General features: G+C 42.6%; 1 protein-coding gene across 3 annotated transcripts in view; it reads right to left on the reverse strand.

Annotated features, from left to right (window-relative positions):
• Window positions 1–14,392, reverse strand: part of abr (ABR activator of RhoGEF and GTPase) — a 133,446-nt gene that overhangs the window by 70,081 nt on the left and 48,973 nt on the right. For all 3 annotated transcript variants that reach the window (XM_066696195.1, XM_066696196.1, XM_066696197.1), the window contains exons 3-4: window positions 6,395–6,499; window positions 850–1,035 (exon numbers count right to left, since the gene is read on the reverse strand). In XM_066696195.1, coding sequence (XP_066552292.1) covers window positions 850–1,035; window positions 6,395–6,499 — 291 coding nt within the window. The remainder of the gene's footprint in view (window positions 1–849; window positions 1,036–6,394; window positions 6,500–14,392) is intronic.

Here is a 14,392-nt window from a genome sequence, read left to right on the forward strand (position 1 = left end):
CTGAACAAGACGAGGAGAAAATTACTTTGAATCTCGACTTCTGGAAAAACAAGCAACAGTCATAAAGCTCCGGTTCTTGCTCCGGATGTTGTGGTGCTACGTCACCTTTAAATGACCGGAGATGTTATCTGGTTTCAGTCAATGTGAGGCGAAGGAAGGAAAATTATACCGTATGGATCTAATTTTCCATGTATTTTAGAAAGCTGCTACAGATAAATATTTTAATTTGGAGTCATTTAATAGACACCTTTATCCAAGGCAACGAAAATGGTTTAAGTTTACAATGTACGGCACACAATTGCGTAATTGTACGCTTTGGCACGTCTGCAGTACATTTGTTCAGATTTTAATTTTATTTTATGGAGCACATTATTCTAATGAACAGACTGTAAATTTCCTTTACGTACAACCTCACTATCCCCCCTCACTTCAGATAAAAGTAATCATGGCGGATACAAAAAAATATCATAATTAGATGCTAATGGAGAAGATGATAAACACAGGTCTTAAGGTAGTGTGAAATCCTGTCACGTGGTGCACACTTCCCACAGCCGAAAGGAGCATCTGTGGAAGGATGAGGTCAGGATGCTCTGATTAACAGCTCTGGCAGAAATGATCCCTCCTTACAAGATGTGGGAAGCAGCATGTCATTGGCGTGTCTTTAACGGTACAACTGAGTTCCACAGGAGGTAGCTTGATCGCGTCACACATGGACTCGTGTGAATTGTAGACCAAAGACGACGACTTTTGCAAACTCCAAGAAACAAACTGCCACCTGCACGTAAACTCTGGCGGATCCTGACAATCAATATCCGAGTCGGGGCTCGAGACTGCCGGTGGAAGGCTTACCAGTTTCTGGAAGAGGTGACCCACAGTGAGCTTGTTGTCCCAGTGCTGGATGTTGGGGTACAGGTTGTCGTAGAACTCCTTGTGTATCTCGAAAATGTCCTGGATTTTGTAGAAGATGGTCTCAATCTGCTGGATGGTCAGGACGGGCTGGGATGTGGTTGCCGTGGCCTTCAGGGGCTTCATGGGCTGAAAACAAACAGAAAGCCTGGGTGAGAACCTGCAGCTACCCACGGCACAATGCCAGCAGCGGTGCTAGGCTAATTAAGTACCAGGTCTGTTTGAATTTAAGGTATGGACAAAAAAAAAAAAATCACAATCAAATAAAATAATTATGATTATTCTTTAGGTTATCCCTGTATGAAGTAAAGATTTTGATTTTAAAGGTAGATCGGTACCCCCCTGATTCACTTTAAATATTTCCCACAGGATTGGGAACAGCAATGCACCTGAGCATATCATCTGTGTTTAGACTCGTCTCCTCACATTGAAAAGCTTCCGACCAAAAATCACTTCCAAATCATCCTCCCGCCTGCACTGATCCCTGTCATATCAGGAGTGACACAGAAAGCCATTCACATTGGCTCCCAGTGCATCTGAATTACAGATTCACAGCACGTTCAGAGCCGGCCAATCTTGCGAACGGGGGAATCCAAGCCCACTTCCATCTCCCATCTCCTCACATCAAAGGCTGTGGGGCCAATTATGCAGACATGCCCAGCTTAATCAGCTGCAGAGGCTCAAACTGCGGCCCTCTGGGGAGATCAGCACCCTTCAAGGTCACCCTGTTCAAAGTGTGTGCTGTATAGGGGCTGTGAACATCGTGCGTGACTCAGAGAGCAGCACGCTATTCGCTGTTCGGTTTGCATGGAAACAAGAGGATTCATTCAGGATAGGAGTCCTTAGGCTGAATTTGTATATTTTGTCACAACATGTATTTACATTTCATCTGCATGACACACAGTTTCATCTTCTCCACAGCTTCATCGCTTCTAATGACAGACGAACGAGGAAACATTTTTACACACTCACAGCTACTCAGAGTACATGTACCACTGCACATGCTGAGAGAGACAGAGAGGGAGGTAAAGAAAGAAAGAACAAGAGAAAGAAAAAAGAGAAAGAGAAAAAGAGAGAGAGGTTTCTATTCCTTGCGGTTGCTGGGTCTTCATTCTTAGAAAAATGTGTTAAAGACCTCCCCCCCCAACCCCACCACACACACACACACACACACACACACACACACACACACACACACACACACACACACACTCATATCTGGTATCCTGTAGAGACTAACTTTTCTTTATATTATTTTTTCTGGAGAATGAAGAGGAAATAAAAGATCCACTCTTCTCAGATCAACCCTTAGCTCCATCCCCATCCACTCCCATCACAGTTTCAACAGCCTGCCTTCACAAAGAGGTGCAACCCGAGGCCGACTCATTATATTGCCAAACTGGCGTGGGACCAGTCTCACACAATGGAGACAATGCCCGTCCCGATTTGATGACAAATGGGTTTTGGTGCACAAAACACATGGGCATCTCGGCGTTGAGCTTTCCCTCGCCCCCTCTCAGACCGACGAGTGACACAGCTCCTGGAAATGTGTCACACGTCGGGCTCCTTTTCATAATTCATGGTGGAGGTAAAGGATGGGCTAGCTGAAGGCCAGGGCTGTGGTTCAGTAGATCCGTTGTGTTGCACGTCTGAAAAGCTTCCCAAGGCCAGGGGCTGCAGTGAACATGAGTCGAGACACTCCTTTTTTGGGATTTGTTCATCTCCTACTTCACCTTCTAACCCTTGTGTTAGTACATACTATCATTATCATCAAGATGGCTCTGATATATGTGTTTTACACTGTTTGAGGAAAAAATACTCCTGTTATAAATCAGATAGGATGGAGAAACCATTACTGCACATAATCATAGCAGCAAAACAGAGGCAGCCGAATTGTGACTTTTTGTGCTGTTTTCTCCCGGGACAGAAATGATTAGCAGAGTCAGTGTGTGTGAGAATACCTGATAATAAGTGAAGTGTTCTCCAAAAATGATGACATTGCTTTCACTTTCAATTACAGTGTGTTTCAGCGCTGGCTGTGCTGCTGGGGCTTAGTGGGAGAGCCTTGTGAATTAGTGTCAATGACTCACTCGCACTTTGATTATCAACCCAGCTTCTGAACCACTTACTCTCAGTGTACGAGTAAAACACAGACACAGTGTATGAGATCATGAAGTGCTTTTAGTAAGTGTGCTTTTTTACCGGTTTGGCAGTACAATAACATTTATTTTGTGAAAGCACCACGAGATCTTGAGATAACTTGTATTGTGTAAATAATCATTAATTCTTAAAAAAAAACGGGCAAGCTTCAAACTTGTTAGCTACCGATTTGGGCCAGAACTGTGTTTTTACACTATTTCCAGACTGATAGTGCTCATTTTGTAACGCAAATCAGATCTGGACGGATTTATTTAACAAAATAACCATCAACTGAGAGGTTTGTCCGTGAAGCAGGCTGATAAGGACCCCCATCCATCACTAACAAGTTCTCGCTAAGGAAACACCTCCATGCCATTGTATAACTCCAAAATATTTATCTGGAGCTGCACACACTGTGGCAACAGGAAGCCTCCAATACATCTCTTTGTGAGAATGAGCTGCTACTGAATAAACTGATTTTCCACTTCATTCTCCACTGTTTACTCTGAATGTTCCTCCTCAGTGGACTGTGACAACCATGGCTGTATCTAATGCAACACAACCTCAGAGCCCAGTGCGCGCCACATCCCCCTCCGACTCGCAAATCTGATCAGTTTTGTACATTTAGATCATTAGCTGTAAATGCTGTAGAAGTTGTGACAAGACCAGTGAAGGCTTTAACGACAGATTGCACGATTAACCAAGCATCATAGAGCATCAATAAGATGCATCATAACTGCAGACACTGTACTGACCACACGGCAATGCCTACACCCTTCATGGTGACAAGAAGTGAAGTGTGGGTTTTGTGTTGGGTTCTATGTTCTATTTAGTGTTCTGCCGGGAGACACAGCATAAAGTCTCACTATGAAGGCATCTCTGCTGATGCCCAGTTTTGCAACTCTGCTGAAGCCAGCGAGACACAGCTGAAGTTTTTCTCCGCACACCAAGACGACAACACAGTACACAGCTGGTCTGCTTTAGAAGCCTCCTGAGAATCACCTGATGGCCACGCAACACCGTAATAACGACACTAATTCCGCCATTTCAAACCAGCCGGAGAAACTCTTCCCTCAGGACTGTAACAACAGCACATCCCCAGACGTACTTGACCTCCCCAGCTGTACCTGCAAAGCGCTTCAGAACGCTGTGGGACAGAGAGAACTCCTTACAAGCACAATATTATCCTACAACAACTTAATTGAGTCATTTCACTGATGAATTGGATCCCGCCAACATGGGTAATTAAGCCCATTGTGCACGGGCAGATATATGATCCACAGAGTAACAGAAGGATTAAAATTACACTTCCTTTTGTACTCTATTTTTAAAGCGCTTTCTTGCAGGGGTGCAACAGACTGACAGTAGCACTGTGGCATAGCTATGTGTGGTTAATTGATACAAAAAATAAAAAGACGAGATGCATATTTTTGAAAAATGGCTATTATGACCTCAAATCAGACAGAGATCTTGTCTTGTATATAAAATATATAGTATATGGTCACTGAACCAGTACATTTTCCACTCCACTATATTAGAGACTTTAGAGAGCTGACCAGATCTGATTCCACATCAGTATAATCTGCAGCTACAGAGGTCAATGTACTGCAACATCAACGATGGGGAGATTTTGAAAACTCCTCGTGTGTTTCATCTCTATGCCAGAAGTTGGGGACATGCATGGAGGCATCTTCCTCAGTCGTAAGGAATTACACAAGGATTCAAAAAGATTTTGAAAATGTTCAGGCGTGACACCAAAAAACATGTAAACATGTGTGAACACTCTATGCAGCTATTGCTCTATTTCCACATTTAAACATGACAAAACATTCAGAGGGTGACTCGATTCGACCCTAGACTGCACTGCACAGGGATGCTCTGGGTTTCGAACAATACACAGGCTTGTTCAATTGAGGAATCGACCAGCAAACTTCCATGAAAGTCGATCCCCGGCTCAGTGAAATGCCCCGGTGTTTTGCTTACATTTGAGTAATTTCAAATTTGACCGAGCCATCACAATGCCCCGCTGTTGCAGCTCTGAGGAGGCCTGCACCCGCTGTTGTGGGAGATTAGATCAGCTACGACAGCCCTGGCAACGGTATCAGCAGCTACATTTTATACTGGAGATAAGCAAATGCTTTCCACCCCCTGACCTTTCCCCGGGTTTCTAGGCCTGCCTTGCCTTTTAGAGTCACATTGCAGCTGAAAAAGACCTAGAAATCCAAATGAATCACCAGGTTCCCGGGACAAGCGAAGAGAGCTCATCGTTTCGATCCAATTCAGGTTATGTGAATTGCCTGATTGAAAAAGACCAGACTTGTTTAATGTAAAGAACCAACCCATTGTGCAGTTTGCTGGGAGATTAACGTAGATAGCAAGACGAAGTTGATTCTGAGCAAACTGACCACACAGGACCGACGCAAGTCATGCACTTCCTGCAACAGCTCAGAGGGATGGGTTTCTAACACAGCGCACACTCCTCCACACGCATTATAAGTTTACACAAATGATCATAACATCCTCGGCCAGACGTAGTCTTTCCCTGCAAAGAACATATTCTCCTCCTCATGCAATGTATGATACTCCGAACTGCTAGCAGTACAGCATGGTCAGATACTCTCCTTCTTCAGAAGGGAACGTCATCTTACCCTTTGCTATGTCTGAGTCTTAAGAACGGTAATGATTTAACAATTGACTGGACTGCTTCAAATTTAAAACCATTTATATCTGTTTATTACGTAATTACTCAGCGCGGGGTCGGGCAATCTCGGGACACACCAACAAGTATTGATTAAGGAGTGCAAGACAACAAGGCTCCATTAAATACTTTTTTGCTCAAGACTGAAACAAAAATGCAATGCATGAAACAAACAAGCAAATGAACAAAACAAAAAATAACAAGCAGGAAATGACATAGGGGAACTACAGGAAGGAACTATAACCCCTCTGTTGGCTTCTTAAGATGTGTACTGTTACAATAACTTTGTTTCAATCAGGAAACGTGCCTTCGTGCCTCCTAGTCATAAAGAAGCTACAGAGAGTCAGTACAGTCAGAGAGCATCTGTCCAGAACAGGCAGCTCTGACAAGGTGATTTTCAGCTCTGCAAAATCTACACGACTGCTGCCTGTGCAGGGCCCGTATCCTTCCTTCTTATCAAAGAAAACCGTGATCGGTCATGATATCATCTCTCCCTCTCTCTCTGATCGTGGTTTTATTTTGGTACAGTCTGCTGTCTGATGCTCAACAAGAAGTTCCGCCTTTCCTAGCAGGGCAGGGTACTGAAGCCCCCTGCAGAGGTACGATGCCCTACTTTGCTGCGAGAGAACAGTGCATGAATCCGAGACTTACCAAGAGCAGGGCTTCCAACTGGTTGATGTAAATCTCCTCGCTGGCCAGGAACCCCGAGAGGACCAGTTTCCTCATCTCCAGCCCCTTCTCTATGTCCGTGTGCCCCTGAAACACAGAGTTGGTTTGTTTAAAAATGCATAACAAAGCAGCTTAAGAAACATTCTCAAGGAGTACCCGATTACAAAGTTTGACTTACTGATGCAACAGGAGTAAAGAAAATAGATCCTCAGCTTCAGTTTGCATGACAACGTTTAATTCAGCCAGGTTCTCCCCCCGTGGGCATCGAGCTCTGTGGTATAGACTACGATCTCATATGTCTGGAGCTCGACAGAGATGGACAGACAGGCCGAGAGGGGCTCTGGTACACCATCACTGGCTTCCTTTGCTGAGGTAACAGTGGTTAAACAATTGCTGCCATTCAAATATTAAAATTTGAACTGACACCTCCACTATTTCATCTCTGCCGAGTGTCATAGGTTCTGCCCGGTGCGGGAGATGCATGGCATCACCGTCCCCCCCCCAGGTCCTTGTCCGATAAAGCCTGGAATAAGACATGGAGCCACAAAACTAGAGGGATTCACAGAAAAATCCTAGCAGCAGAGCGCCACCTGTGGGCTAGATTATATCCTCCCTTGGGAGCTCGGCAAATAAACAAGCTGCCTGCATTTCAGAGCCCAGTTCTGCAGCAGCCTTAAAAATCAGACGCCATCAGGGGATTGACACACAGGGCTCCAGACCTGATTATGCACGTACTGTGCTGAGCAATAGTCGATGCCATCCTCAAACGATATCGAAGATGCAAACTGGAACAGCCCTCAGAGCTCCCTTTTCTTGTGACTCTTATGCACAAGGTTATTGTTAAATGTTTCACTGTATACCTGCCAAAAACCAAATAAGGAGTTTGGTTTGATATGCAGGACTAACCATTAACCTGCAGTGGTGGCTTTGGGGCTGATAAATAAATTAAAATAGTAATAATGTGAGAGGAGCGAATGCTGTGTCAGCGATGCACGGTGCTGTGCTGTGCTGTGAGCCTCAGGGCCTTCTGGGTAAAGCACGGCAGCAACGGAGAAGACGACAGGAAGAATGCGGTTTCTCGTCTTCACCACCTTCTCCGCTCTTACCCACTTTTTTGACGAGGAGGAAGTGAATTTACCAGCAGGGGATTTTAGGAATTTGTGCATTTACCTACAGCTGTTGTCCCCCATCCCATCCCCCACTTTGAGGACTGAGGAGACACACAAGCCCTGACAACCATGCAGCAAACATCTGGAGTGGGGGGTTTGTTTTTAATGCGTCATCATCATAATATTAATAATAATCCAAGGAGACTCAAACAAAATGAAAAAAAACTATTCCAAATGATAAACGTACACTTAAACGTGAAATAAATGAGCTGCATGGGTTTCTTACTAAAATAATATACATGTGAGTAAAATACAACTAATTGTAATATGAAAGTGCTGCTGTTGAGGCAAAATCTACTACTGAAACTGAAATTAAAGCACAACAAACTCTCTCTCTTTTCTCTCTCTCAAACACAACCTATTTCCCCAATTCTCACGAGTAAAAGACAATGCTCTTCTCCTGTCATTATTTTTAATGTCAAAATTTATCTCTGTTCAAACCACAGGCCTACACCTCACTGGGCTGCTGTTTTCTGTACTAGATGCCCTGCGCTGGCGGTTAAACTTAGCTACAGACGGCTGTGCAAATACTGCTGCTGACTAATTTCATAACTTAAAAAAGCATAAATCAATAGTGTATACCTTTTTGCCCTTTCACACATAATCAATAAGACATAGCCTGCAGATTCAGTTGGTGATGAGAACAATAATAATGCTTTGGTAGTGTTAAAAGGGTAAAACACCACATATCAGGCAAAGTATAATTTCCCCAGGCATCTTCGAAATATTCCGCTGTTGTTTATTTTTGTGTACAGCTTGCAGTTTGGAAATCAATTGTAACGCTAGTAAACATGCCTCTACTTAATGGCTCCACTTTCTTCATAACAGAAATCCCTCTGCTCTGAGCAAAATAACAAGAAGCATCGTTCCCTCAAAATAACACAGAAACGAGCATATCCCACACGGCTTTTGAATAAAAGAGTGACGAATTCCCCCTAATTTCTGATTTCCCCCTAAATACACACATAATGCACTCGTCTTTCATTGAGACTTCATTACAGAGAACCTGGCCTCGATCAGATAACCCCCGGTCTGTGGAGGGGGGACTCTCAGATCGCCCAACTGTTTCAAAATCAAATTGACTGCCAGCCAGGAACTCGGAGAATCAGTATATTCTGGCCATTTGTTTGCTTTAACAACATTAAAATGTTGTGGTGGAAGAGCTCAAATACAGACAGGAGCCAGGCAAGTTAACAGGACACATGGAGATCCTCTGTAAACGAAAGCAACAAAGTTAAATAATGGTCAGACTTTGAAAAGAAAAACCTTATTATAATTATAATAAAGCCATCAGATGATAAAATAGTATCTAAATAACATAAAATGGTTTCAGAGACTCAGTTAAAAGATTAAAAGACAGACAGTGGAGAAGCTGAAAAGCTATACAGGGCTTTAATTTTCTGTGTGGACTGGTTTGGCCAACTAAGCATTTCTCAAAATGGCAACATGTTTTAAAAGCGTTGCCATGCCGCAGTTATGATTCATTTTAACCAGGGAGGCGCCATTAATAACAGTGAGCTGGTGTATTCTCAAAGAGCACAGTATGATTATATTCAGTCAACTTTAATTCATGTTCTCACAAAGCAAAGTATTGAACCCCGTACTAATGATGTTTTCAAAGCAAGATGTTTTGAGAATTGGCAGACGTGCTTGTGAAATGAATTGACACTGGGATCATGTCAAATGTAAGCATAAAGACAGCTGTGCCCCTGTATGCCACTCTTCTGTCCAGTTTTGGTCTACAAATAAAGTTTGGTGAAACCTATGATCTGCTAATCCAGCAACACAACACACTCCAGTCTGGTTCCACTTCCTGTGAGAGTGAAAAGGCTGTTATGACTAAATACCAAGGCTATAAACATGGTGCAATGGATGCAGGGAGCTGTGGATGCGAGGCCTGCAGCTTTAAACACAGCCTGCATGCATTTCTGATTGCAGATCACTTGTGTGTAATGCATTACATTATAGTAAACAATCTTCTATATGTAACCATTGATTTATTTAACGAATTCCTCATTTATTGATAAGGTTCAGAACATGATGTCCACAGAACAGTCTGCCTGCCAGACTGACCAGTATTGCACTAAGACACGTAAGGACAAATAGCTAAACTGACCCAACAACACCACAACACATTGGAGCCTATCAATATATCCTTATGCCCTGTCGGTAGGTTAAACGTCCTTGTTGATTGTACAACCTCACAAGTTTCCTTTTCCCCTGGGTGGAATTAGCATGGTTGTTAACTGTGTTGTGTGTAGAGCCCACAGTTCCCCTTTCTGAAATCTCTCTGAGATAGTGTACCCTTAGGTTTACTGAGACGCAAAACCAAGATATCATAATCTTGTTTTAGGAGTGGGTTGTGGAACTACCTACCAATGTGACGGAAAGCTGCTGTGGACAAAGCCCTTGAATTGATAAACTAGTAACTGCCAAGCCAACCAGCAAAAAGGGCCCAAAAGCCACCACCTCCTCCCCCAGTCTGTGGCCTCTCTGGTCTCGTCATGTTCTTACGAGGAAGAAAATGACTCGATTCGCAAAGGAAAGACAAATAATATTATAAACGGTACACTTGAAAATATCATATTAAATAAAATATAATAATATACAATTATCTTCAATAGTAAACAAACACACAGCTAACTAAATAAACAAATAACCAAAAACATTTACAAACAAAGGAGCAGGCCAAAAAAAACTAACCGGCCTGCTCAAAAAGAACCAGAAGAACCGACAAACGGAAGTTTTAGATGAGGAAAGAAAGTGTTTGTTTTTGTGTGTGTTATTATATAATTACACTCTCAATTTTAAACAAACTAAATATATAGCTATATGTATACCACCCAGGAGTTAACAATAAGCTGAGTACATCAGGGAAGGATAATAACTTTCTCTTTGCACACCTAAAGTAAGTGCCCTGTGGCTATTCTCTCTCTCTCTCTCTCTCTCTCTCTCTCTCACACACACAAACACAGCACATTCTCAGGACTCAATTACACTGCAGGAAATGGTTTGGGTGTGTTTAGTAAACTGAACTTGAACAATCCTTGAGCTTATATTTGTAGGATGCTGAGCTACCTACCCTCCTACAAAAAAACAATCCATTAATTGCAAACGGCAGCCTACTGAATCATTCATCATCGTTACCTGCGAAAAGGGGGGGTCCTGAAAACACTGTACAGTTGTTGGACTAGGGACACACTATGGTTTAATACGCTTTAATCCTCATCTGATGCTGCTAGCTAGGGCAGGGGCACATGTAAGTGCTTGTCAGACACTGCAGTTGAACACGTCCTACACACAATTATAGCAAGTCATATCTCAGTTTTACTTTCCAAAACACTACAGATGCAATGGAATAGCTTTCACTTGACTAAGTGAGAGACTAAAATAAACAGAAAAGATTTTAATCTTGTAGATGCAAGACTAAGAATAGCTCATCTCATCATCTGCAGGACACCTTTCTAAATGTACTGTATTTCCTATGACAGTTAAAAAACAAACTGCTTCACAAATCGAAAATGTGCAGTTTCATATATGTGTTGGAAACAGAGACACGCATATCATTAGTGTGAACATGATGCAAAACAGAAACCCCATTCTCAATTCTTGCAAGGTGAAGAGGTGAACGGGGAGGGTGAGGGTCAGGCCAGCCAATAGAAAACAGATCTGCACATTTTAAAACGCATCCTTAACCAGACTGTGAAATACTCTCTTTTTTACGAATTAAAACAAATAAAAACACTGCGTCCTGCTCTCACTTTATACCAACTTCAATCAGCAGCTCTTTAACCTAAGAGTTTAAGAAGCAGGCTTCGGTTTTCATGCTGCTATTTTTAGCTCTGCCCAAACCTCCCCAAGTCGGTCTGCTAACTTTTCTTTCATTCCCAGTCTTTTTGTCTCTCCTCCTGAATCATTTCCTGACTCCTCTCACCTTAAACGGGCCCAGTGAACTTCCATCTGGAGTCAGGGGACTTTCCAAGTCCAGCTCCCCCGAGAAAAACACATCCTCATCTTCCAGAACTTTATCCAGAAGCCCTAAAACCTCGTCTTCCTCCCCCATGGCCCGGCCCGGCTGCAGTGTGGTCTCGTCAGATCTGCCCTCTGTTCCTCACACGGGCCCACGCCGACACATTCGCCCTCCCCCTGTTCGCACTGGAAGCCAGCCACACACCCGATGAAAGAAACTATTATGAATTTTCTCTCTGATATTGTGTCATTCAAAGGCACTTAGCAAATGTTTAAACTCCTCCTTTTGGACGGTGGAGCACACAGACACACACACAGCCCCCCCCCCCCCTCTCTCTCTCTCTCTCTCTCTCTCTCTCTCTCACACACAAACACACACACATGAAAAGAGCCTCGCCTTCTCTCTGACTCGCACTACCTCACGACAGTTTGTTTTTGCTTTCTTCCCGATTTGTCATTGTTGTTCAGAGCAGCAGCAGTCGCCTTCAGAACGATTCTGCCCTCAGAGGGGTCCACTTCCTCAAAGCCCTTTTCCTCATTTGTGGAAGTACTACTGTCAAGTCTTTTTTTACGTCGCATTGCTCATTCTCAAAGGAGCTAATTTAAACATGGGTCTGCGCCATGCAGAACACAAATTAGAGACCAGCTACTGCAGGTCTGCCTCTTTAAGCTAAGGTCCCGGGCAGCCAGTGTGCCTTGTATCGTAAATACATCTGTTTGGAAACTTTCCATTGTTTAATCACTGTGGGCGAGGCCATGAGAGCTGCAGCTAAAACACTTGAGATTTGCAGCCTTAACTTTACAGACAAATCAAGAACTGAGACAAGAAAATTCCCTCCACATTTATTTTAGGAAGTGAAAATGCCCGTTGGACAACACATCTTCTGATGAAACAAACAACATGAAAAATACACAATAGAAAAGAGTCATCTCTGGGCACTAGTGTGAATATTGTGGCTCAACTAGGCGAGCAGTTGTCATAACTTCACTTTGTGTTCAATTTGGAAGTTAAATAAATCATGTTTTCTGTCAGTTTCTCTATCCACCCACAACCCCCTCAAAATGATCTAAAAATCATAGGACTAAGATTAAGAAAGACTTGTCTGCTCACATTCCCAATCTTGACCCTAAGATTTATGCAAATCTCACACTCGTGACTGTGACAGGGGGCAAAGGCTGGAGCTTCTGGCAGGATATTGTTATTTTCTTGTTACACAACAAAGCATTGAATTCTCAGGTAATCGTGTTCATGCTACAAGTGTAATTTGAATACTGTGCCTGTGTAAATTGGCAGGTGTAGTTTAAGTACTTTTTGGTCTTGGACAGATCCTGGTGTGACACTTTTAAAACATCTAAACCTTCCTTCTTCTGGCGGTGGGCTTGTTGTACAGCCTAAGTACAGCCATTTTATCTAAATATGTTCCAGTAAAGGGGTTAGTAAAAGCTTTTCTACAGACCAGACTGAAACAAAATGCACGAATCTGTAAAAGGTCTCCTTACTTTCTCCTGCTTGTGATGATGCCCCCTTGGTTTGTGCTGGAGAGAACCATTAAACTGTATTGGAAATAAAGTAAATCCCACTAGGGCCTTTATCTGCTCCATCCTGTGTCCAATTCAGGATATGAAATGCCCAACCACAACAACAACAAGCATGCGTGGAGCTGCCTGTCCTGGGAATGTTTGGAATAGAAACAGACAGCCACAAAAGCAATCCTCTCACAGGAAGCAGCGTCTCAGTCTGTTTAGGAGTCAGTCATGTGTGTATTTATATATAATGACACAGCTCTGGAAAAAAATAAGAGACCACTCCAAGTTCAGAAATCAATGTTAAGTGGTCTCTTATTTTTTTCCCAGAGCTGTATAATAATAATAATAATAATAATAATAATAATAATAATAATAATAATAATAATAATAATAAAACTATTTTCTATAGCGCCTTTAAAAATCTCAAAGCTCTTTTTTTTTTTCTCCTCAAGAGTTTTTAAATCTCACAAAAACACTCCTGCAAAAGGACCTTTGTGGAACAGAAAAGACACAGGTTTGTCTTTTTCTTGATTTTGAAATCCAGTAGTGAATATAATAGTTAATCAAATAGTAATAAAACAAAACAAAACAATGAGCTGAATATAGCAAGTGCTCTATTAATGAATGAATGTCCTAATGAGCAAATGAAGGTGCTGCACCAATACATGAGGTCACACCCCGCTTCTGCAATACAAATTACGCTGCACTGCTTTACAATCCTCCAATCTCCAGTCCTGGGGGGCCATAGTGTCTGCTGGGTTTTGTTCCAGCCCAGCTCTTGGCTCCTTAATTGATCTAATTAAACAATTAACTGGATGACTTGACCACTTCTCTCCAGACTCTCCAGGGTCAAACATGAACGTTTTAGACAAGCCCACCTGAGTAAATAATTACATTGATTAAGTAATTGGGATCTCCAGTAGACACTGCAGCCCCCCGGACTGGAGTCTGACACCCCTGTTCTGCACAGATATCATATTCAAATGTATACAGTGACAAAAATATATACAGCAGTGTCGTCTCTGACCCACTAGATGGCAGCAGCATCATTTGTAAATGTTTGGTTAAATCTGAAACAGACTGACAAACTATAACACCACAAAAATGAGGGAGGCTGGGGTTGAGTATGACATTTTCAACACTGCATTTTATCTCCGTTATTTAAATAAATGCAATGTTTAAAATAACAGATTCTGCGCAATACAAAAGGACAGATTCTGTGGGAAGGCGATAAGAAACATTTAAAAGTAATTACAGTGAAACCAGGTGATTCACAAACCTGAAAAAGATCTCCCTGACTGATCTTGATCTTCAG

This window comes from Amia ocellicauda, chromosome 22 (assembly GCF_036373705.1).
Source record: "Amia ocellicauda isolate fAmiCal2 chromosome 22, fAmiCal2.hap1, whole genome shotgun sequence".
Classification (NCBI taxonomy): domain Eukaryota; kingdom Metazoa; phylum Chordata; class Actinopteri; order Amiiformes; family Amiidae; genus Amia; species Amia ocellicauda.